Here is a 23,937-nt window from a genome sequence, read left to right as displayed (position 1 = left end):
ATGGCTCATCCCGCGTGAGACGAGACCTAATCCTTTCTTTCCTCTCCTCACCCTCCTCACGCCGCCGGCTGCTGGACGCGCCCGTCGAGCCCTCCTCGCACCGCCGGCCGCTGGACGCGCCCCACCGATCTGAAGCTCCACCGTCGCCGGCTCCACGTCGCGGATCCGAAGCTTCACCGTCGCCGGCCCCACGTCGCGGATCTGGAGCTCCACCGTCGCCGGCCCCTCGTGCTCTTCTCCTGCTCCTTCGTCTCGCGCCCCTCCTCGCGTTGCCGGCCTCTCGTGCTCTTCTCCTCTTCAGGCAGGTGAGCCTCAGTGCCTCCCTTCTCCTCCTCTTTCTTCTTGGCTTGCTGGGTGTTGCTCTGCCTCGCTGCTGAAGGACTGCTCGTGCTGATCTGCTTGCTGTTGGTGCTGCTCTGCTTGCTGGTGCTTGCTGGTGCTGCTCTGCTTGCTGTTGGTGCTGCTCTGCTTGCTGTTGCTTGCTGCTGCTGCCCTGCTTGCTGCTGCTTGCTGCTGCTGCTAGACCGAGTGTGTTTCAATTTCCAGGTCCTGAGCTCTGAGCTACAATGTCTACAACACCGGAGATATGTCAAGTAGTGTGTTCAGCAGCAGCTGCAGCTCAAGCCGATGGGCATTACGATCCCTCGAAGGATCCTGCAAGGAAGCCACGTAGGAGCAAGGACCCAGCATGGAAATATTCCTTTTGGCCTGATCTGCAGGACAAATTGACACTCCAGTGTGTTCTGTGTGGCAAAAACATCACTTCTGGAGTGCTAAGGATGAAGAAGCACCTTGGTGGGGGTTACACAGAGGTGAAAATGTGTCTAAAAGCAACCGATGAGATCAGGAAAGAGATGCATTTGTACATGAAGACCAACTCAACCAAGTTCAAAGCCATGCAACTTGATGGGGATGAAGTTGAAGCAACTGATGGAGATGGAGGAGAGGAGGAGGTAGAAGCAAGTTCAAGGGCGTCGAATAGCACCGCAGCCTCCACGAAAAGGAAGGCTTCTTTTATTGTGACGGTGCCGGTGGCGGCAAAGAGGACAAGCAAGTCAATTGCAGATGAGGTTAGGAAGACACCAGAGGAGGTGGTTGCTGTGAGGCATAGAGCAGGAAGCAAGCAGTTAAAAATCAATGACTATGGAACAAAGACAAAAGAACAAAAAGATGAAGTAGATGGTCATGTAGCTGACTTTCTCTATGAGAATTGCCTTCCACTCAATATTATCAATTCGAGAAGTTGGGAGATCCTATTGGAGTCTGTAGGACAGTATGGATCAGATTATATCACACCTTCTTACCATGATGTGAGGGTACCATTACTTGAGAAGGCAAAGCTCAAGACTGACACTTTGAAGGCCAAGCATCAAAAGGCATGGAAGGAGTATGGTTGCACTCTCATGTCCGACGGTTGGACGGACATGAGTGGGCGACACTTGATCAATTTTCTCGCCAATAGTCCTGAAGGTACATTCTTCTTAGGGACAGCCAATGTTTCTTCTGAGTCTGTTACTGCTGAATTGGTAGCAAAATTATTGAGTGAACAGATTGAGGCAATTGGGCCTGAATTGGTAATCCAGGTCGTTAGCGACAATGGCTCCAACTACAAGGCAGCCGGGAGACTTCTAATGGATAAGTATCCATCTTTGTATTGGACACCTTGTGCTGCTCACTGTTTGGATCTTATGCTAGAGGACATCGGGAAGATAAGAGAGTTCAGTGATTGCATTGTTAAAGCAAAGAAAACAACCAGATTTATTTATGACCATGGTAGGATTCTTGATCAAATGAGAACCTTGAATGGCAAGAGAGATCTTGTAAGGCCTGGAGCAACTCGTTTTGCAACCTCCTTCCTCACATTGGCCAGCATGTGGAAACAACGCCAACATTTGAAAGCACTATTTGTTAGCACAGAATGGCATGCAAACAAGTTGAAGCTCACCCCACCAGGGAAGATGGCTGAAAATACCGTGCTCTCTGTGACGTTTTGGCAATCGGTGGAGAACTGCATGAGAGCTTCACAACCCATTCTTGTTGCTTTGAGGATTGTTGATGGTGATGACAGTCCAGCAATGCCCGAAATTTGGGCAGCCATGGATGTTGCGAAGACACACATAAAGGATGCATTGTCACAAAGGCCAGGCCTACGAAGTCAAGTGCTAGCAATTGTTGACAAGAGGTAGGATCACCAGATGGAGCAAAAGCTACATGGGGCTGCAATGTTTTTGAACCCCAGCAAGTTCTTTAAAATGAAGGAGACTAACAGAAGACTAGCTGCACGGCTGCGTTCAATGTTCAATGATGTGTTATGGAAGATGGTGCCGGATGATGAACTACAATCCAAGATAAGTAAATTGGCTGATGATTATGAGCTCACGGAGGGTGAATGTTTCACCAAGCAAATGGCAATTAAAGACCGCGAGAAAAAGAGTCCTCGTAAGTATCTATGAGAATGCAGCTTGTAGCTTATCTTCTTGACTCTATGTTTCAACTTCTACTTGCTTGTTTCAACTCCTACTTGCTGATTTTTGTAGTACTTTGGTGGAATGCATATGGTGGCCTTGCTTATGACCTCCAATCTTTTGCAAATCGGATCATTAGTCTATGTTGTTCATCGTCTGGCTGTGAGCGCAATTGGAGTGCATTTTCTCATGTAAGTATCTAGCAATTGGATGGTTTGATAGATAATTGCAGTCTATAGCAGCTTCTCACAAAAGGATTTGCTTGCAGATCCATACCAAAGGAAGAAACCGTTTGGAGTATAAGGGATTGAACAAGCTAGCATATGTCTCATACAACCGGCAAATGACAACTAGGTTTGAAAAGTTACGCGAGCAAGGTTCCAAAGGAAAGAGGGCTAATGCACTTATCCTAGAAGAATTTCAATGGGATAATGAATGGGTTGATGTTACTGCTGAATTGGTTCATCAAAATGACGCTATGGACGATGACAATCCACTACTTTGGTCCCATGTTGATGAGGCCGTTGGCGCGACCGATGGTCTAAGTGGACGCCATCTTCCAAGGAGGGCTCGTGGTGATTTCAGTGAGTCTGGTCCTCCCGCTGGCTCTAATATCTTTTACACTCGAAGGACAAGTGTGGTTGTCCATGATGAAGACTTGCGGGCTGAATTGGAAGCTGAAGATATTGATAGTGACATGGAGACCAATGGTGAAGACAATGATGGCCCTACACGAGCGAATGATATAGACCCTGATTTTCAGCTGGATATAGATCTAGATTGATTTGAGGGCTAAGGCTACAAGATTTCTTTTGCTGGACTGGACTTGTTGCTTGTGGTGTTGTTGAACCTTTCTTTTGTAATTCAGACTTTGATGTTGGACTACTTGTTGAACCTTATGTTGGTCTTGTCAAGTTGTCACACTAAGGTGTTCTCCTATGGATTATGGAGTTCTGAACTTGTTTTTTATGCTAGTGCTGCTGTGCTGGACTGTTGTTTGATAGTGCATATTTGATTGGTTTTATCTTTTGCAGACTGTTGTTGCTGGTTTTGGGAGAAGCAGAGGCCCTGGCCATTGGATATTGCAATTGGCACAGCCTCAGGTTCTTCATCCACTTCCCATGCATTCATTTGTATTGTATACTGTACTTGTATACTTATATAGTGTAATACTACATACTACTACTAGGTATTATTAGTTATGTACTGTAAGTTCAGTGCTACAGTACCATGTCGACTAGTCTCGCACTAGTCTAGACTAGTCTATGAGTCTCAACCTTGGAACGACTCGTCGACTCTTCGACTCGTAAACGTTGCTCTTTGCACTTAAGGGCACTCAAGCCATTAATTACATAAACCCAACCAAGGACTTAAACGGCTACCCTAGGGGGAGATTTCACACCAAAATGTATCGATTTTGACAAACAGTACAAATTTCTCGTAAAAAATATAACAGTACAAATTTTAGTGAACAAAAAAGAACAATCAACTGAATTAAAACACCATGATCATCCTAAGACCGCACTTCAGATAAAAAGGAAAATACAATGAGCTCAGGAAGTGGAACACCACAATAGAATTAGATCCTACTCGTTAGCCAAGCAAGGCCACAAACAATATGCAAAATCAGAATCACAACTTCGATCCAAGGATCAGAAGCCATGTTTCTTTTATCATAGAATAATACTAAAGTTACCTTGTTATTTTAGATGGCATAGCCAAGATTAACTTTTCCATGTAAAATATCAAGAATACAAGCGAATCGTGAATCTAATTCGCCCACGGGGGCATCCGAGGACCAGGAATCTGACTAAATCAGGAACCGCTCCCGCGTGGGTAGGTAAAGGGACGTACCAAAGAGATCCTGCTCCCCTCGCGGCCGAGCTTGAGCAGCTCGAGCGCCTTCTCCAGCGCGTCGGCGAGCGTCGCCAGCGCCCGCTCCTCCTCCTCCCCCGGGGGGCGGCGGCGCTCGCGGAGCTCCTCGGCGAAGGGTCCGAGGAGGCGAATCCGGCGGGACAGCGCCAGCAGCTGCCGCCGGTAAGCGTTCCGGAACTCCCCGGGCGCCGCCACGGTCTCCACCGCGGCGGCGACCCGCTCCGCAGCCGGCGCCGGGGACTCCCGCTCCGACTCCTCTTGGTCGCCGGCCATGAGACGGGAGAAGCAGCAGCCGGCAGCGTGAGGATCGGCTGGCGCTAGTGGCACGGGGCGGTAAATTACGGGGAAGAGCGGTCGCTTGGTGGCGCTGGCTGCTGCTTCATCTTATGGGTCGTCGGGGCGGTCAGCGCGTTGGGCTGGCCAGGTCGTCTTCCTCCTCCCTTTCTACACGGCAGATTTTTCCAACGTCATTTCGGGTATACTTGGTGCAGCTGCACCGGCGGCCAATACCAGCCAACCGGACCGGCGATGGTTATGGACTATTTATCGTGGAAAACAAACTTTGCGAAAATTGTACTGGATGTTTGTTGCGTATTCGTGTGGCGATTAGTTTCGTGGACTTCTTTTGATTGAAGAAACTGCCGTGTAGAAAGGCCTGCAAGCGACACCTACGTTCACCATGAGTTGTTTTCACCTCACAAAGAAGATGTGCCGGAATTTGACCTCGATCTCTTCTAAATTCTGGTGGGATGCAATGGAGGATGAACGGAAAGTGCATTGGATTGCTTGGGAGAAGATGTGCGATGCAAAAAAGGAGGGGGGTCTGGGTTTCCGTGATCCGGAGGCTTTCAACCAAGCTCTGCTTGCCAAACAAGCGTGGAGGATCCTCCAAGTGCCTGGATCCTTGTGTGCCCGTGTTCTAAAGGCTCGTTATTTTCCTGATGATTCGATCTTGTCGGCCACATGTCCATCGGCAGGATCTTTCACTTTTCGGAGTATTCTTCATGGCAGAGACCTTTTGAGGGAAGGACTGGTGTGGCGGATTGGCAACGGGACAATGATCAACATCCATCACGAAAATTGGATCCCTAGAGCTGGCAGCATGAAGTCGTTGGGTCAAACTTTTGCTTGGGGCATCATGAAGGTCAGCGATCTTCTACGTCCTGATGGCATGGACTGGAACGAGGCTCGGGTGGATGTGTTATTCACACCAGATGATGCGCAGGATATAGAGAGAATAGCGGTAGGCGGACCAAACTGCCAAGATCGGCTTGCTTGGAACTTCACTAAGAACGGGAAGTTTACAGTAAGGTCAGCCTACCATCTTAGAATGTCAATGAACAAGTTGAGGTCAGGACGGCCTGAACCTTCAACGTCTACGAGCAAACACAAGGGCTATCTGTCCCTTTGGGATACTTCGGCACCGGGGAAGGCCAAAGTGCACGCATGGAGGCTGCTCAGAAACGGACTGGCGGTGGGCTCGGAATTGCACAGATGATGAATTAAACCAGGGGTCTTCTGCGTGGCGTGCGGAAGGGAGGAAACATTACTGCATCGTTTTTGGACATGCCCACACTCATCACTTTTTTGGCAGCTGTTGCGCTCGGAAACGGGAGCTAGGGTGGCTAATCCACCAGAGATGACTAGATCCCCGAGTGAGCTGTCGAACTGGCTACTTGGATGGTTTGTGGGAGCTGCAGACGAGGAGAAACAGCTGTTTGTTCAAGCTCTGTACGGTCTCTGGTTGGCTAGGAATGACGCCAGAGACGGCAAAAGGATTGTTGAGCCACATGCGATCATGACGGCTGTACTTATGCATGTACATGAATGGCAAGAGGTACACCCTACAGTCCCGAAAATCCCCAAAGTGGTTGAGCAGCAAAGATGGGAACCGCCTGAGGAAGGATGGGTGAAGATTAATGCGGATGGAGCCATGTCCAAAAATGGCGGAAAAGGAGGAGGAGTAGTGCTCAGGGATCAGAACGGAGCATATATAGCGGGAGCCTGTGTTTTTTTCCCTCAGGTCGCGGATGCGGAGGCAGCTGAGATCTTGGCGACCAAGAAGGCACTGCATATGGCTGTGGAATACAACGTCAGGAAGATGCACTTAGAGCTGGACTGTCAGATGGTTGTGAAGATGCTTAACGACCCTGACAGAAACCTGAGTGGAGTTGGACCGTGGATCTGGGAAGTGAAAGAGATAATCAGTTCTTTTGAGGAAGCGAAGGTTACGTGGGCGCGACGCTCGGCGAATAAGGCGGCACATAAGCTCGCGAGGGTAGGAGTAGGAGATGAAATAAGCAATTTTTGGCGTTTGATGCCTCCAGACTCTATTTTAGATGTAATAGCGGACGAAATTCCGAACCTTAATTAAATAAAGCGGAGCGTTTACCTTCAAAAAAAAGAAGAAACTGCCAGGATGGTCTGGATATGTTTTTTCTGGCAAACCGAAGCCATACGGGGGCTTTGAGGGCATCCGGGCCGTTGCTACGCCCACGTCTGACCGCCCTGACCCATCCAAACCCGCTCCGTCGTCCCGTGCGCTTTCCGCCCAAAACGGGCAGCGCCGCTACAAAGCATCAGTGTCGTATTCATGTCTGGCCAGAGCAAACGCGACCTCTCACTGGAGCCGGCATTAAAGCGGCGCGCCGGCCGAGAGAGCGCCGCACGCGTCGCTTCCCCGTGCACGCGACTGCTTCGCATTCAAATGACCGACGGCCGGCCGCCCGTCCGTTTTTCTGTCGCCCACGTTAATGACGCGTGGTTGCTGAGGCGGCTACTCCGACACCACTCATCCATCCCTCTGCTGCCCACCATTTCTATATAAGTTGTAGCCCCAGCCATAGCCGCAGTCATCCGCCTCCGATCCATTTCTCCTTTCCGCACAACTCCCTCCATGCTTCTAAAAGATCGTGGATGTCACCTATAGGGGGTGAATAGGCACTTTAAAATAATTACGGTTTAGGCTTGAACAAATGTGGAATAAAACTAGCGTTTAATTTGTCAAGCACAAAACCTAAAATAAATAGGTTCATCTATATGCACCAACAACTTATGCTCTAAGTGCACGGATGATGCGGGAATGAGAGAAATGGCGGCTGCTTTCTACGAAAAGTTATTCTCATCAGAAGGATCAGCTCAGAGTGAGCGTATTTTGGCGCTCTTTGCACCGATAGTTACTCATGACATGAATACTAAGTTATTGGAAGTTGTTTCTGATGACGAAATTGAGAGGGCGCTGTTCCAAATGGGACCAATGAAGTCACCGGGTCTGGATGGTTTCCGGCCATGTTTTACCAACGACCAAGATGTGTGCAAGGCTGTGAAAGAATTTCTGGCAAGCAAGGCAGCACGTAGTGGATTCAACGACACCATTATTGTTATGATCCCGAAGGTAAACTCACCGGAGTTACTTTCACAATTTCGACCCATAAGCCTATGTAACGTCCTATATAAAATAGCGGCGAAGGTGCTGGCGAATAGGCTCAAAGTGGTGTTGCCTATGATGATATCTGAGGAGCAGAGTGCCTTTGTCCCGGGGAGACTAATCACGGACAACGTTCTGGTTGCCTATGAATGTGTCCATGCTATTCGGAAGAGGAAATGTAGGAAACCCCTTTGCACGGTGAAACTGGATATGATGAAGGCCTATGATCGAGTGGAATGGATGTTTTTACGACAGATGATGGAGAGACTAGGTTTTGCTGGCCAATGGATAGACATGATCATGCGATGTGTAACTTCTTCCAAGTACAAAGTTAAGTTGAATGGGGGTCTCTCGCGAAGCTTTGTGTCATCTAGAGGGCTTCGGCAAGGAGATCCACTATCACCCTATATGTTTCTTTTTTGTGTAGAGGGGTTCTCAGCTCTACTACAACATGCTCAAGAGAGGAAGGAGATTAAGGGGGTGTCGTTTGGGAGCACTGACCCCACGATAACTCACCTACTATTCGCAGACGATAGTGTGGTATTCCTCGAGGGCTCCAAAGAAAACCTGGAGGTGCTTCAAACTATTTTGCAGGACTACGAGAGGGCTTCTGGCCAGAAGGTTAATTTGCAAAAGTCGGCCATCTTCTTCAGTAAAGGAACAAGGGAGGAGGATAAAACATTGTTGAAGCAAATGATAGGCATCACTTCGGAGGCCTTGAGTGAGAGATATTTGGGCCTACCCACCGTGGTGGGGAGGTCTAAAGATGGGACCTTCAAGTATGTTCGTGAGAGTGCGGGAAAAAAGGTTGCGAGATACAAAGGGCAAGGTCTGTCAAAAACTGCTAGAGAAGTACTCGTCAAGTCGGGGCTTCAGTCAACACCAACTTTCACCATGAGCTGTTTTCAACTCACAAAGAAAATGTGCGGGAAATTGTCATCTATTTCATCGAACTTCTGGTGGGGTGCAGTGAATGGTGAGAAGAAGGTGCATTGGATAGCATGGGACAAAATGTGCACGAGGAAGCATGAAGGAGGGCTGGAGTTCAGAGACCCCAAGGTTTTTAACCAAGCGTTGCTCGCAAAGCAGGCTTGGCGGATTCTACAGAGTCATAATTCTCTTTGTGCACATGTTCTTAAAGCCCGGTATTTCCCTGATAGTTCAATTCTAAGTGCAACCTGCCCTCAAGGGGGGTCTTTCACTTTCAGGAGCATAATCCATGGAATAAATCTGCTGCTTGACGGACTCATATGGATAATAGGAGATGGGAGCAAGATCAGGATCCACCATGATAATTGGATACCGAGGAAATGTAGTCTGAAGCCACTGGGCCAGACCTACATCCACGGTAGGAACAAGGTTTCTGATTTGCTGAATGCACATGGTACAGCCTGGGACCGAGCCAAGGTTCAGGAGATGTTTTCCCCTGATGAGGCACAAGAAATCTTGCAAATTCAGATTGGGGGCCCGGGAGTTGTGGATTATCAAGCTTGGAACTTTACAAAGAACGGTATATTTACAGTGAGATCGCCTTACCATTTGAGAATGATGCAAAAGCGTTTAAAGTCAGGACATCCGGAGTCATCGTCGTTCGTAGCAAAGCATCAAGCATGGTTAGGGCTGTGGGACTCGATCGCTCCTGGAAAGGTTAAAACACGCATGTGGAGACTTATCAGGAACGGACTAGCGGTCGGTTCTGAGCTCCACAGGAGAAGTATTAAGACAGGAGTGGTCTGTGTTGCGTGCGGAAGGGAAGAAACCAACTACCACCGATTTTGGGCCTGCCATCATTCAGCAAAGTTCTGGAAAATCCTTCACTCGGAAATGGGAGTTCTGGTGGCGATCCAACCGGTTACTGTAAGCTCCTAGGGTGATCTAACCAACTGGCTGTTAGGTTGGTTCGCTGATGCGTCGGACGATGAGAAAGCAGTTATGTTGCAAGGTGTTTATGGGCTCTGGCTGGCTAGGAACAATGCGAGAGATGGAAGGAAGATAGAGGAGGCTGGAGATATCGCAAGAACTGTCCACAGTGTGATGGAGCAATGGCAGAATACTAATGGGCGTACCAGCAGGATTGCTAAACCCACTCCAGTGCAAAAATGGGAACCACCAGAAGTGGGCTGGGTTAAGGCAAATGTCGACGGTGCCACGTCCAAAATAGCGACAAAGGGAGGAGCGGGTGTGGTATTCAGAAACCATGAAGGAGCCTTCCTCGGTGGTGCATGCCATTTGTTTCAGGGATGCTCGAACCCTGCCGCTGCTGAACTTCAGGCTTGTCGCAGGGCAGTCCAGCTAGCAGAAGAGGTCAATGCACATCGCCTGCATATTGAGATGGACAGCCAAGAAATAGTAAGCAAGTTGCAGAGCAAGGAGAGAGACATGTCGGCGTTGGGACCTGTGATCGAAGAAGTCAAAATGATGCTGTGGGAACGGGAACAATGGAAGATCAGCTGGGTTTGTCGCTCGGCAAATGGTGTTGCTCACGCCCTAGCTAGGGAAGGGGTAACTAGTGAGATGTGTAAGGTTTGGTTACACCAACCTCCTGATTGTATTCTGCACACTTTAGCGGCAGGGATTCCTGCCTACTATGAATAAATAGGACAAGGCTTTGAACCTCAAAAAAAAAACTTATGCTAAGCAAGATAAACAACTAAGTGATAGTAAGATATATAACATGAAACACTATAGCTATCACAAAGTAAAGTACATAAGTAAAGGGCTTGGGTAAGAGATAATCGAGGCACGGGGAGACGATGATGTATCCCGAAGTTCGCACCCTTGAGGATACTAATCTCCGTTTGGAGCGGTGTGGAGGCACAATGCTCCTCAAAATGCCACTAGGGCCATCGTAATCTCCTCACACCATCGCTCAACGCAAGATGCAGTGATTCCACTAAGGGACCTTTGTGGGCGATCACTGAACCCGTACAAATGACAACCCTTTGGAGGCGGTCACCGAATCCATACACTTTGGCAACCCTTTGGGGGGGCCACCGGAACCCGTACAAATTGCTCGGGGCAATCTCCACAACTCAATTAGAGACCCCGACGCTTCTCCCGAAGATTTCTGCCACAATCATTGAGCTCCGCGACACCACCAACTGTCTAGGGCACCAAAGCACCCAAGCGGAACAACCTTTAGGGTACTAAGTACCCAAGAGTAATAAGCTACTCAACTTCACTTCCACGTATCAGGCGTGGAGAACTCAAACCTATACACCAAATGCAATGGCAAGGGCAGAAGGAGTGCCCAAGTCCTTCACTCCCAAATCCCACCACAACAACTAATGCTATGGAAGAAAATCAGGGGAAGAACAAAGAAGAGAACACAAAGAACTCCAAGATCTAGATCCAAGTGGTTCTCACATAGAGGAGAAAAGTGATTGGTGGAAGTGTAGATCTAGATCTACTCTCTTTTCCCTCAAGAACTAGCAAGAATAATTGGAAGGATTGAGAGATAGCAAGCTCGAAGAAGGTCAATAATAGAGGGCAAACACGAGCTCTAAGGATTAGATCCAATGGGGAAGAAGACCCCCTTTTATAGGAGCCCATGAATTTGTCCGTTATGTTGCAGAATAACACAGGAGCGGTACAACCAGCCAAAGGATCGCTACATCCGCTTTTTTGCGAGTTCCCCTAAAGCAGAGTACTAGCCGGTACAACCGGGGGCCGCACCGGTAGTACCGGTCGGCCAAAACCATATGGGAACTACCGAGCTACCACCGCCCACTACAACTCCATAATAGTAGGGAGTCACCCCTAACCGGTACTTGGACCGATACAACCACATGGTGCCCGAGTGCCCGAGTGCCTCCCTCCCAAGGACTCTAGCTAGGTCTGAGGCCCTCCCAAGGGGAGCCCCCAAGCTGAGCCTGAGAGGGGTGTCGGGCGCACCTTCCTATGCGATGGGTGAAGGCGCCCCGTCCAAGGACATGAGGCTCAGCGCGGCGTCCTCGGGCGATGCTTCCTCGCGAGATCCCTAACCCAGCTGCAACTTCTGTGTCTTGGGGGCGACCTTAGGAGGGAGGGCACCGCTCTCATCTTCAGGGTTCTCGACTGCTGCAGCCTAGTAGGCGCGCTCTAGGGAGCACCCCATGTCCTTTTCCTGGCATGCAACCGTGATGACGCCGCCGCTTCCTGGCATCTTGAGGACGTTGTAGCCGTGGTGCATCGCCGACATGAACTTAGCCAGTGCTGGGTACCCTAGGATGGTGTTGTACGGTAGGCGAATGTCGGCGACGTCGAAGTCGATGAACTCGGTGTGGTAGTTGTTGCATTCGCCAAAGGTGACAGGGAGGCGGACCTGCCCTATCAGGTGTGTGAAGCTGGTAGTACGACACTTGGAGTCTGTCGAACTTTTGAACAGATAGGACATTGATGAGAGTCTTGGTGACGACCATGTTGCTGATGACGGGTGAGCAGAGCATGGGGAGCGCGCCAGCAGTGGCCGTGCACTTGAGTTGGTCTGAGGAGCTAAAGGTGATGGTGCATTTGGACCACCTAAGCGGGCGAGTTGCTTCGGGCTTGGGAAGCGCTGCGTTCACCTCGCGCGTGAACTGCTTGAAGATGCGGTGAGAAGCGGGGCCTGTGAGACGCCCAGGATGCAGGCGATGGCTCAAGGCTCCTGGAAGCCCCCAGCCCCCTTGTCTTGGTGATGATCTTCATTCCTTCTCGGTGGTGGAGGCAGTGGAGGAAGACCGGCATTGCCTTGAGCGCGATCCTCACGAGGCTGCTCCCTCCAGGTGCCCTCGTGAGGTTGGCCCTGCCAATGGTCCTCCCGAGGATGGTCGCGCCACTCCTGGTGATGGTCGCGTTCATCCCAGCGTCCTCCACCTCGGCCACCTCCACGGCCATAGCCTGGATCATTGCGCTCGGGGCGTCGACCGAGGCTCCCGTCACAAAGGGCCCCGAGCTCCTGGCAGTCATTGGTGTTGTGGCTGTGGATGTTCTGGAAGACGCATAACGGTTGGTTGCTTTCGGATGACTCGGGGTGGTCGCAGCCACGCTTCATCTCTGGCTCGGCCGCGAGCACGGCCAGCCCTTTGCGCTTTACATCCTTGGCCTTGGCCTTCTTGTCTTCAGGGTCAACATCGGGGAGCTCGAGGAGGGAGAGGCACCCCTCCTTAGCCCTTGCACACTTGTTCGCCATATTGAACATCTCCAAGGCTGTGCATACGTCCTCGTGGATGGCGAGCTCCTCCTTCATCTTGACATTGCAGACGCCATCAGTGAACACTGAAAATGATGGCCTCATCCGACACCTTGGGGATCTTGAGGCGAATGTTGTTGAAGCACTGGATATACTTCTGTAGGGTCTCTCCTGGCTGCTGCTTGATGCGACGTAGGTCACCCGCGGCCGGCAGACGGTCGCGAGTGCCCTGGAAGTTGGCGATGAAGCGGCCGTGCATCTCCTCCCAGGAAGAGACTGATCCCACGGGGAGATTCAGGAGCCAAGAACGTGTGCCATCCTTGAGGGCCATGGGGAACCAGTTCGCCATGATCTTCTCGTCGCTGCTGGCCACCTCGATGCTCAGCTCGTAGAGCTGCAGGAACTCGACGGGGTCGGTGGTGCCGTCGTAGCGTGGGGGCAGGTCAGGTTTGAACTTGCTCGGCCAGATGACATTGCGAAGCTCCGAGGTGAACACGTGACATGCTGCTGCGGCCACGGGGGCCCATCGAGGAGGTGGAACTTGGTCCTAGTGCACGCGCGCCGCCACCTCCTGTGGCAGCACGCGGGCTTGACGTGGGGATGCAGGAAGCACGTGTGCTTCCCCTTGAGGCCGCTGCACCACCTGGAAGCTCATCTCTTCCCGTGCAGGCGCCTGGTGCGGCGGGTCGCACCGTGGTGCCACACGCCTTGGCTTGACGATCACGCCCTGGGGCGGAGGTGGTGGAGGAGCCCCGTGAGCCACGTCGCCCGCGGCAGGCGGCTGCTGAGGTAGTGAGCGGGCTGGTGCAACGGAGCCCCCAACCGCGCTGACGAGCTCAGCAATCCGGTCGAGCCATTCCTCGTAGAAGTTGTCGACCGGGCGGTAACGCAGGAGATCTCGCGCCATGAGCAGAGCGGCTTGCGCGTTCGCCGGGCCATGACGCACGTGGGAGGATGAAGCTGCCGGGGTCAGTGACGGAGTGGCAGTGCGCCCGTCGCGGCGCACCAAAGGGTGCAGTGAAGAAGCTTGCTGCTCGTGGCCAGCAGGGCCCGTGGCGGCTTTGGCCACCGGAGACAGGGCACAACGAGCACAACCATCGCCCGTGAGAGCCGTCTGAGCAACGCGGGCGGCGAGTGCGGCCCGACTCTCGGCGCGAGCCCGGCGTGCGTCTGCCATGGAGGTGTCGGAGTGACGGTGGATTAATCGATGGAAGAGAAGATCCGACGCACCCCTACCTGGCGCGCCAAATGTTGGATTACGGGTTCCGCAAACCCTTGAAAGGTTCAAACTCTGGGGTGCATGCGGAGATCTCAACCTACCCAGCCTGCCTACTCGCGATCCTCCTAAGCCTAGCGCGACGGGCTTGAAGAGACAAAGGGACACAACAGTTTATCCTGGTTCGGGCCACCTTGCGTTGTAATACCCTACTCCAGTGTTTTGGTGGATTGCCTCGAAGGGCTAAGGATGAACTAGTACAGTGGACGAACTAGCCTCAGCAGGTGAGGTGTTCTTGAGCTCAGGAGAGCTGGTGAGGTGGTCGGGTGAGAATGGATCCGATCCCTTGCTCACCACTCCATTCCCCCTATGGTGGTGGCTAAGTCCTATTTATAGTTGAAAGTGCTAGTATCGACTAGAGGGGGGGTGAATAGGCGATTTTTGTGAACGTCTTCAAAACTTGGAAGTTTTGAAGACAAACAACAGAAACAACCTAATTGATATGCAGCGGAAGATAAACTACCCTAAACAAGCCATAGTCAAGTATGTAATGATGTGAAAGTACAGGACTAATAGCAATTTGGTAGTAAGGATCAAGATGGAAGATAGTATGAAGCCAATCAACAATAGTAGTCAAATAGTGAAGTCAAACAGATAAACAGATAGGCAATGACTTCACGAAGACAAACTAAAGTAAAGTTGGGAAGGGATAGAACCAGTTGCTTGTTGAAGACACATGATTTGTTGGACCAGTTCCAGTTGATGTGACAACTGTACGTCTGGTTAGGGAGGCTGAGATTTAACTCAGAAGACCGTGTCTTCACCTTATTCCCCTTGAGCTAAGGACACCCAGTCCTCACCCAATCACTCTGGTAAGTCTTCAAGGGAGACTTCCAAACCTTCACAGACTTCTTTCACCGGCAATCCACAATGACTCTTGGATGCTCAGAACGCGACGCCTAACCGGCTGGAGGATTCACAGTCCTCAAGTGTAATAAGTCTTCAGGTCACACAGACAGAAAGATTTCAGTGATGCCTAACACTCTTTGGCTCTGGGTGTTTGGGCTTTGTCCTCGCAAGGATTTCTCTCTCTCAAATGCTTCGAGGTGGGTTGCTCTCAAACGACAAAAGCCGTGCACAAACTCTGAGCAGCCACCAATTTATGGTGTAGGGGGTGGGCTATTTATAGCCACTAGGCAACCCGACCTGATTTGTCCAAAATGACCCTGGGTCACTAAGGAACTGACACGTGTTCCAACGGTCAGATTTCAAACACACGCGGCAACTTTACTTGGGCTACAAGCAAAGCTGACTCATCCAGCTCTGGATAAGATTTGCTCTCATTGTCTTCACTCGAAGACATAGGATTTGAGTTGAGCATCACTTCAGTCACTCTGACTTAGTTCACTTGGACCCCACTTAACAGTACGGTGGTTCCTATGACTCAACAAAGAAGAAAAAGAAACAACGAAACCACACAGTCTTCGCGCTCCATAGTCTTCACACAATGTCTTCTCATGTCATAGTCTTCAATATGAATATCTTCTCTTACCACCATTGTCTTCAATGTCTTCATACATTTTTAGGGGTCATCTCCGGTAGGTAAACCGAATCAATGAGGGACACTACCTGCGTTATCCTGCAATTCTCACAAACGCATTAGTCCCTCAACCAACTTTGTCGTCAATACTCCAAAACCAACTAGGGGTGGCACTAGATGCACTTACAATCTCCCCCTTTTTGGTGATTGATGACAAACTGTTTGAAGTTTTCAACGGGGATAAAGTATGTGAAATTGTAAGGATAGGGAATTGTCTTCATAATTTGCAAGGGCTCCCCCTGAAGATGTGCATATAAGTAATTTGCTTTTGGAATGCAAATGCACATGGCAGGTTGTACTTGTGGAGATCCACATCAACTTATGAAGATAATTCATCATGCATGAAATGATATAGTAAGTAGAATGACATGCATAATGAAAAATGGACGTCTACAGAATGGTCTAAGTGCGGAAGTTATCATCGCACATGCGGAATTTATCATCGCATCATAGTAAAGCAAATAAGTAGCAGAAGTAGCAGACGACCATCAAGTTTAGGTGTTACAACTCAAAGAACCAAATGTTTCAAAATGCAAGAGTTGTAAGCACGCAACAAAATATAATGCAACCGCCCATATGAACCCGCTTGAAGACTATCAACTCATACGCTTCTCCCCCTTTTGTCAGTAAGGACCAAAAAGGTTTGAAGACATAGAGCATCTACTCGTCATCATGAGTAGGTGAAGCAGCAGGGTTGTCAGCGTTGGTTGGCGGTGCAGATGAACTTGGTGCAGTGTCGATGCACGTAGTAGTAGGAGGTGGTGAAGTAGCGTCATCTTCATCATCGATCACTCTGGCATTAACTGTTGCCGCGGAAGAAGAATATTCAGAGTCTTCAAGAGATGGAGTGCGACGTAAGACAACAGTCCGTGGAGGAGTGGAGTCAAACTGGAATCTTTCATTGAAGCCATCGTCTTGAAGATCAGCTTCAGCACTGAGCAGGGTCAAACTCTTCCATGATCGTCGGCAAGTTTCATGAGCAACAAAGGCATTCTTGGTGGCAAGGTTGCGGATGCGATTGACATCCACCAAGAGGCTTTGCATCTGTCTCTTGAGCCAGAAATGATGCTTATCCTGTTTCTGATGAAGGGCCACAAGAAGTTCTCGGTCATTGAGAACGTGAGAACGCTTCCGAGGCCTTTGCGCAATGGTGCTTTCAGTGGCTTCAGTGGGAGCTCTGTGAGGCAGACGAGTGTTACCAGCCAGTGGATAGATTCGAGTCGCTGCTTGAACACCTTCAATAGGCTGAGTGAAGCTTTGGTGCTCAATGTTCTGAAGACAAAGCGGCATCTTGGCAGGGTCAGAGTATATAGCATCAACTGACATATCAACCTCTGGCAGAAAGATTATATGATTGTGAGCAGAGGGCTGATAATTGACAGTTGAGTGTCGCTTGATGAGGCGCATGACCCATGGAGCATAAAACTTCAGACCAAATAGGTCAGAGCCGGAAGCAGCAAGTTGCCTGATGAAGAATTCTTGCGTGTTGAAGCTGATGCCATTGAGAATATAGAAGACCAAAGTCTTCATTGCTCCTTCAAGCTTGGCTGCTGATGAATGTCCCTTGACTGGCCATAGAGTTCGCCTGATGATATGATATATGGTGTGAGGCAGATACTCAAGGTCTTCAACAAAGAAATGCGTGGGATACTCAGCGTCAGATGGCAAAGGCTTCATCATGCTCAGCATCTGGCTCATATTGGGTTCTGGCTTATGAAAGATGCTCTCTACAGCATTCCGGTGTAGCTGACAGTCAGTCTCATACAGTTCTCCGGGAGTGGCTAGCCCTGTAAGCTCGATGATATCCATAGCTTTGGCTTCATGATGAACATTTCCAGTCATCCACTCGAGAACCCATGTCTTGATGTCCCTGTAGTAGCCGCGAATGTGCAGAGTGGCATAGAATTGAAGCAATAGCTCTTCATTCCAATGTTCCTTGTCTGTCACAAAGTGAAGCAGACCAGCATCACGAAAGCAATCAAGTGCTTCTTCTAAGCACGGCAATCCAGCAATAGCTTCAGTGTCGAGGCGCATGTGAGGGAAAATGCGCCCTTGATCATATAGTACGCAGGAGTAATAGCTTCTCTGCTGATAGCTCCAGAACCGATCTAATGATATCCTTGGCTTGGAGTAGGGGTTCTTGGCGATGTCAAAGAATGTATTGTGGCTTTTGAAGCCATTAGCATTGAAGGACCCTGGTGAGTTGGCAGTACCTGGAAACCTTGGCAACCATGGCTTTGGCTTCTGGACCTGAGGCCTATGCTCAACATGATAGTCGAATTGGGGTCCTGAGGCAGAAGGCGGAGGCATCAGAATGGGCCATCGGACAGTGGTAAGCAGACCGTGATTGTATGCTTGCTCAATGGTATGAGGCCTTGGTGGCGGAACAGGAGCAGGGGCAATAGCTGAGGCGTCAGGCTGCACAACAGGTGCTTCGGGAGCAGTTGTCGTATTTGCTTCAGGTGCAGCATCCTCATGGGCTTCAGGTGCAGCATCCTCATTGACTGCAGGTGCAGCACCCTCATAAGGTGCAACATCCTCATTGACTTCAGGGGCAGTATCCTCATTGGTTTCAGGTTCAGTGGCCACATTTGCTTCAGGCACACTAGTTGGCGCAGGCTCCACATCAGCGTAAGCCATGACTACGTCATTGGCTTCATTGGTGTTGGCGGTGGCAGCCTCAACATTGTCAACCTCCTCTTGACGAATAGGAGGGTCGGGCACAGGCACGTTCACATCTGGAACAACTTCTTCTTCAATCGCTGGGGAAGTAGGTACACGTACTTCTTCTTCATTTTCTTCGGCTGATGCAGCCGGAATATCTTCAGCAGCATGTGCTTCAGACTCGTAGACATTCATAGTTGGAGCAGGTTCAGAAAATACTTGCCATGAAACGGGTGAACGTTGCACTTCTCCTTCTGGAACGCTCGTCAGAGGGACTTGAGGCCTTTGTCCTCTGCGAAGCCTGCAAAGTGCTGGCTTCGCCTTAGGAGATGGAGTTGGCTGGGCCTGAAAGTCTTCATCCTCTTCTTGCACTGGGGTTGTAGCTTGTTGTTGTTGTTGGGGAGTACTGGGGGAGTCTTGTTGTTGTTGTGGGTGATTAGCCCACGATGCATCCTGAGCAATTGGCGTCAAAGGACGACCAATGCTGATGAGTTCGCTGTTCGTACGAACAGGCGATGATACCACTTCATGTTCGATCTGAGGAAGAACTTCATCATCAACTACATTGTCATCATGACCAATGTCTTCAGCAGCGGTGGGTTCAGCTGCTGGAATATCTTCAGCTTCATGAGCCTCTGTGGGAGCAGGCTCATGGACTACCATTCGTCGTTCTTGATGTACTAACACAGGGCGAACCACGGAAATGGGTTCAACGACTAAGGGCTTTGTGGAAGCAACCCTAGTCTTCTTGGTCTTGCGCTTCTTCTTGGAGGGAGCAACATCAGAAGCGTCAGTATTCTTTCTCTTTCTCGCTTCAACCTCGGCAGCCCTTGTCTTCTTTTGTTCTGAAGCTGTTGTGGTGACCTTTGGCTTCGAGCCAGTCATGCTGCTTGGGAAGATAATGCGAGGGGCTTCTTGGCTTGAAGGTTCAGGCTGATCAGCAGGGCACTTGTTCTTCTTCTTTGCAACCATCCTGGGGTCAATGCCAGGACGACCAAGTGACTTGCGCTTCTTAGCCTCATTGTAGGCAAGCACACACTTATCAGCAAAAATCTTCATGCGCTCTCGAGAGCCCTAAGCTTCTTGGCATTTCTTGAGAAAAGCTTCTTTAAGCTCATGGAGCATGACTTTGAAGTTGCGGATGTCTTGAACACTTAGCTTGGCCACATGCTTCTTGAATTGAGCCTTCTCATAGTCAATCTTGTTTTTGAGCTCAACGATGCGCTGAGCGAGAGCTAGCTCAGAAGCAATGGCTCCATTGAAGGAGACACTGAGGCCAATGGGGAGCTGTAAATCTTCAAAGCTGACGTTGGGGGTGTCGAACCACTCATCAATGAAATTGTGAATGATGGCTACATCAAAGAGAGGCAAGTTGCTGAAGATTTCTGCTTCTTCCTTGCTCTTTATCAGCTGCTCAAGAGCATCATCAGCAAGATCTTCATCACTTGATAGATCAATGGGTTCTTCACGCATAATGGCAGTAGGAGTCAAGGCTCTTTGATCAGATGGTCTGACAAGTTGCTTCTTCTTCTCCGTTCTCTTGGAGACACGAGATTGATCTTCAGACTGCACACTGGCTTCAGGAGGTGCAGTGGCCACTGGCTTCGCACGAGAAGTCTTTGGAGGTGCAGCTGAGGTTGAAGCCTTTGACTTCTTTTGCTTCTGTGGCTTTGGAGGAGGAGCAGGGGCTTCATCGGAGTCAGCACCATTGTCAGAATGATCTACTCTGGCGCCTTGGACCATGATGTAGGCGATGAGGCCATCAAGGTTGGCGTAGGGGCCAATGACATTGGGATTAGCTTCACGGAAGCCGTCAGCACGGGGAGCAGAGGGACCTGGGTTGAAGTCCAAACCCAAGGACTTCTTGTTCTTCTTGGCCGAAGCCACAGCAAACTGGTAGTTGCGCTTGAAGAGAGAGTCGTCACGACACCATAGTAGTGAGGTGGGATCTGCGTTCGTAGGCTGTGGCCCACGGACCATGCAAGGATAGAAGCCTTGGTCAATGGCTTCAGCTAGGCTCTTGGGTTGAAGGCCTCGATAGAGGATATCACCCCAAGGTCTCTTGATGGCATTCTTCTCTGCATATTCCTTCATAACAAACTTGTACTTGAACCACTCCTCTGCCCAATAGCGTCGAATCCATTGGATTCGCGTCTTCCTCTGATGATAATTCTCTTCAGGATCTGTCTTGTATAGTTCTGCTAAATCATCAGGCAGATCTTTAGATGTTCCTTCTCTGCGCTGTCTGCCACCCTTCCTTGCTGATTTTTCTGCAGCCATGAACTTCAAGCTGAAAGGCTTCAATACGTTCAAAGGCTTCAGAGATTTTCGCTTGCTGGTCAAACAGGAACTGGCTTCAGGAGAATTTATATGATGCTGTAAGTATTCTGCAAACGAATGCAGACTATGAGAACCAAGGGATTCTCCCACGGACATGTACCTGTGACAGCATTAGAGATGCGAGGGAAGGGGAAGAGGTCATATGCATTCTCAGAAGATTTTGAAGATAAATCAGTTTGAAGACATTGACCTCATGATGCGAAGACATTCACTTATATAGGTGAGTTGGTTCCAGATTTGTACCAATCCATGAATAAGTACAAGTGAGGAATCAAACTAGACAAGAAATCTAAGTGAATCGACTAAGCAGTATGAGATGCAGACGGAATAGATCTAGCTTGAATAGACAGAAACTACTTTCGGTAAACATGATGAATCTTGAAGATCCAAAAGGTGGTAAAAATAGAGTTATAATGACCGCACGAACTGCTAGATGGAAGAATAGGAGACCGAGAAGTTCAGCCCACCGTGCCCTAACTTGGTGACGGAGGACACCTACAGCGACGGGGAGAGGACGATGTCCGCGGCCGGCGTGAGGATGGCGTCGAAGAAGTCGCGGCAGCTAAGCGCTTCGTTACCGGCGTCGTCACGAGCTAGCGGTGGCGCTAGGGTTTTGACGGTGGTGGAGAGGTGGAAGAAGGATTTCTTTACCGCAGGGGACAAGTATTTATAAGTAGGTGGGAGACACAGCGTAATTACGCTGGTGCCCCTGGCGGTTCATATCTGAGGGGTACGTGTCAAGCATGCAACACACTCAGGGTTGTCCCACGTTCCCACGCCCGCCAGGCATGTCGGAGAGTTGTTCCGGCTTCTCCGGATTTCAACAGTAAAGATAAGCCATTTAAAACAGATTTAATGTTTGTCTCTTTGCCTTCTGCTGATTAGGACGCAGAGAAGACATTCGACAGTTTCAATAGAATGCATATGATTTGGACAGACAGAGCTCGAGATAGGAAGCATAGAGAGGTTAGGGTCCGATCACATTCACTTAGTTCAAAAGATCCAATCTTGAAGACATAGCTATAAGTGAATGCTGTAGAGGACAGAACACTAGTATATATATATATATATATATATATCAGAAAGCGATCAATTCATCATAGTGCAGAAAGTCATGAAGACAAATTGAAACTGAAGACAAACCAAATGCGAAGTCATTGCAATATAACGCCTTGAGTGAAACACTTCAAACAAAGAGTTGGTGGTGGCGTTACCCACCGTATAGGAAGTATTAGACCCAGACACGGCACACAATTATCTTGGCGCTCTGAAGTCAAATTCCATGTTAATATATTCACACTCAGAGTGTAAATCTTCATTGATTGAAGATATACATTACTTTGTGTGTTGCACATCTAAGTCATCAACATGCATAAGTGTTAGGATGTGTGCCTGATCACAGGACATTAGAGGATTCCAAGATATTTAGCTCACATCGTAACTTGCAAAACCTTTTCTCATCCAAGGGCTTTGTGAAGATATCTGCCAGTTGCTCTTCAGTGTTGACGTGAATGATATCGATATCTTTCTTCATTACATGATCTCTGAGAAAGTGATGACGAATTTCAATGTGCTTTGTCTTCGAGTGTTGGACTGGATTGTTGGCTATTTTGATGGCACTTTCATTGTCGCAGAAGAGAGGTACTTGTTTCAGGTTGATGCCATAATCCTTGAGAGTTTGCTTCATCCATAGAAGCTGAGCACGACAGGATCCAGCAGCAATGTATTCAGATTCAACAGTTGAGAGTGATACACAGTTCTGCTTCTTCGAAGACCAACAGACAAGTGATCGACCAAGAAAATGACATGTGCCAGATGTAGACTTGCGATCCACCTTGTCACCAGCATAATCAGCATCCGAGAATCCAACCAAATCAAATTTTGAGCCCTTGGGATACCATAATCCGAGTGTTGGGGTGTAAGCCAAATATCGAAGAATTCGCTTCACAGCTAAGTGATGCGATTCCTTTGGTGCCGCTTGGAATTGAGCACACATGCAAACACTAAGCATAATATCTAGCCTAGATGCACATAAATAAAGCAAAGAACCAATCATGGAGTGGTATACCTTTTGATCGAACTCTTTACCATTGTCGTCGGGACCAAGATGGTGTTTGGCTGGCATTGGCGTCGTGTAGGCTTTGCAGTCTTCCATTCCAAACTTCTTTAGACAGTCTTTGAGGTATTTCTCTTGAGATATGAAGATGCCATTCCTCTGCTGATGAATTTGAAGACCAAGGAAGAACTTCAGCTCACCCATCATGGACATTTGATATTGCTCTTGCATCATGTACCCAAACTCATCACTGTACTTCTGGTTGGTGCATCCGAAGATTATGTCATCCACATATATTTGGCACACAAACAGTTCACCATCATATGTCTTCGTGAAGAGAGTGGGATCGAGGGATCCAGGTTTGAAGCCTTTGCTCTTCAGGAAGTCTTTGATTGTATCATACCAGGCACGAGGGGCTTGTTTGAGGCCATACAGTGCCTTGTTTAGCTTGTACACCATATCAGGATGTTTTGGATCTTCAAAGCCAGGTGGTTGTGCGACATATACTTCTTCTTCAATCTTGCCATTGAGAAATGCACTCTTTACATCCATTTGATATAGCAAGATATTGTGATGATTAGCGTAGGCTAGCAGTATGCGAATAGCTTCAAGCCTAGCAACAGGAGCAAATGTTTCATCGAAGTCAATTCCTTCAACTTGAGTGTATCCTTGAGCCACAAGACGTGCCTTGTTTCTGACGACTTGACCATGCTCACCTTGTTTGTTTCGATATATCCATTTTGTTCAAATAATGTTATGCTTGCGAGGATCAGGTCGCTTGACAAGTTCCCAGACATTATTCAGTTTGAACTGTTGAAGTTCTTCTTGCATGGCTTGAATCCACTCAGGTTCCATAAAAGCTTCAGTAACTTTCTTGGGTTCTGATATTGACACAAATGAAAAGTGCCCACAGAAGTTTGCTAGCTGTGTTGCTCTTGATCGAGTGAGTGGACCAGGTGCATTGATGCTGTCAATTATCTTCTCTATTTGAACTTCATTTGCAACACGAGGATGAACAGGACGAAGATTTTGCTCTGGCTGATCATTGTCATCACTGGGAGAATTGTCTTTGGACTGAGCATTGTCTTCAAGTTGATTTGGTGTAGAGATGATAAGTTCCTCTTCAGGCTGTGCTTCAGAGGGCA

At 49.1% G+C, this 23,937-nt stretch overlaps 2 protein-coding genes across 2 annotated transcripts in view; one reads left to right on the top strand and one right to left on the bottom strand.

The window, feature by feature from the left end:
- LOC119307731 (protein spotted leaf 11-like) overlaps positions 1-4,812 on the bottom strand; it is a 9,133-nt gene extending 4,321 nt beyond the window's left edge. Inside the window, exon 1 of the mRNA XM_037583814.1 lies at positions 4,320-4,812. Coding sequence (XP_037439711.1) covers positions 4,320-4,613 — 294 coding nt within the window. The 5' untranslated portion in view covers positions 4,614-4,812. The remainder of the gene's footprint in view (positions 1-4,319) is intronic.
- Positions 2,277-3,784, top strand: LOC119307732. Its single transcript, XM_037583815.1, has 3 exons — positions 2,277-2,439; positions 2,538-2,656; positions 2,734-3,784. The coding sequence occupies exons 1-3, from the start codon at positions 2,295-2,297 to the stop codon at positions 3,247-3,249; spliced, it is 780 nt and encodes a 259-aa protein (XP_037439712.1). The 5' UTR covers positions 2,277-2,294; the 3' UTR covers positions 3,250-3,784.
- Positions 4,813-23,937: the final 19,125 nt, after the last annotated feature.

Source organism: Triticum dicoccoides, chromosome 5B (genome assembly GCF_002162155.2).
Source record: "Triticum dicoccoides isolate Atlit2015 ecotype Zavitan chromosome 5B, WEW_v2.0, whole genome shotgun sequence".
Classification (NCBI taxonomy): Eukaryota; Viridiplantae; Streptophyta; class Magnoliopsida; order Poales; family Poaceae; genus Triticum; species Triticum dicoccoides.
The sequence above is the reverse complement of the archived record's forward strand: the minus strand, read 5'-3'. Positions and strand labels throughout refer to the sequence as shown.

Bases quoted from the DNA above. Each gene is read 5' to 3' on its own strand.
- LOC119307732 (XM_037583815.1), top strand. From the start codon at position 2,295: ATGTTCAATGATGTGTTATGGAAGATGGTGCCGGATGATGAACTACAA. The intron at 2,440-2,537 runs GTAAGTATCTAT...TGATTTTTGTAG, and splicing joins CCGCGAGAAAAAGAGTCCTC to TACTTTGGTGGAATGCATAT. The intron at 2,657-2,733 runs GTAAGTATCTAG...ATTTGCTTGCAG, and splicing joins ATTGGAGTGCATTTTCTCAT to ATCCATACCAAAGGAAGAAA.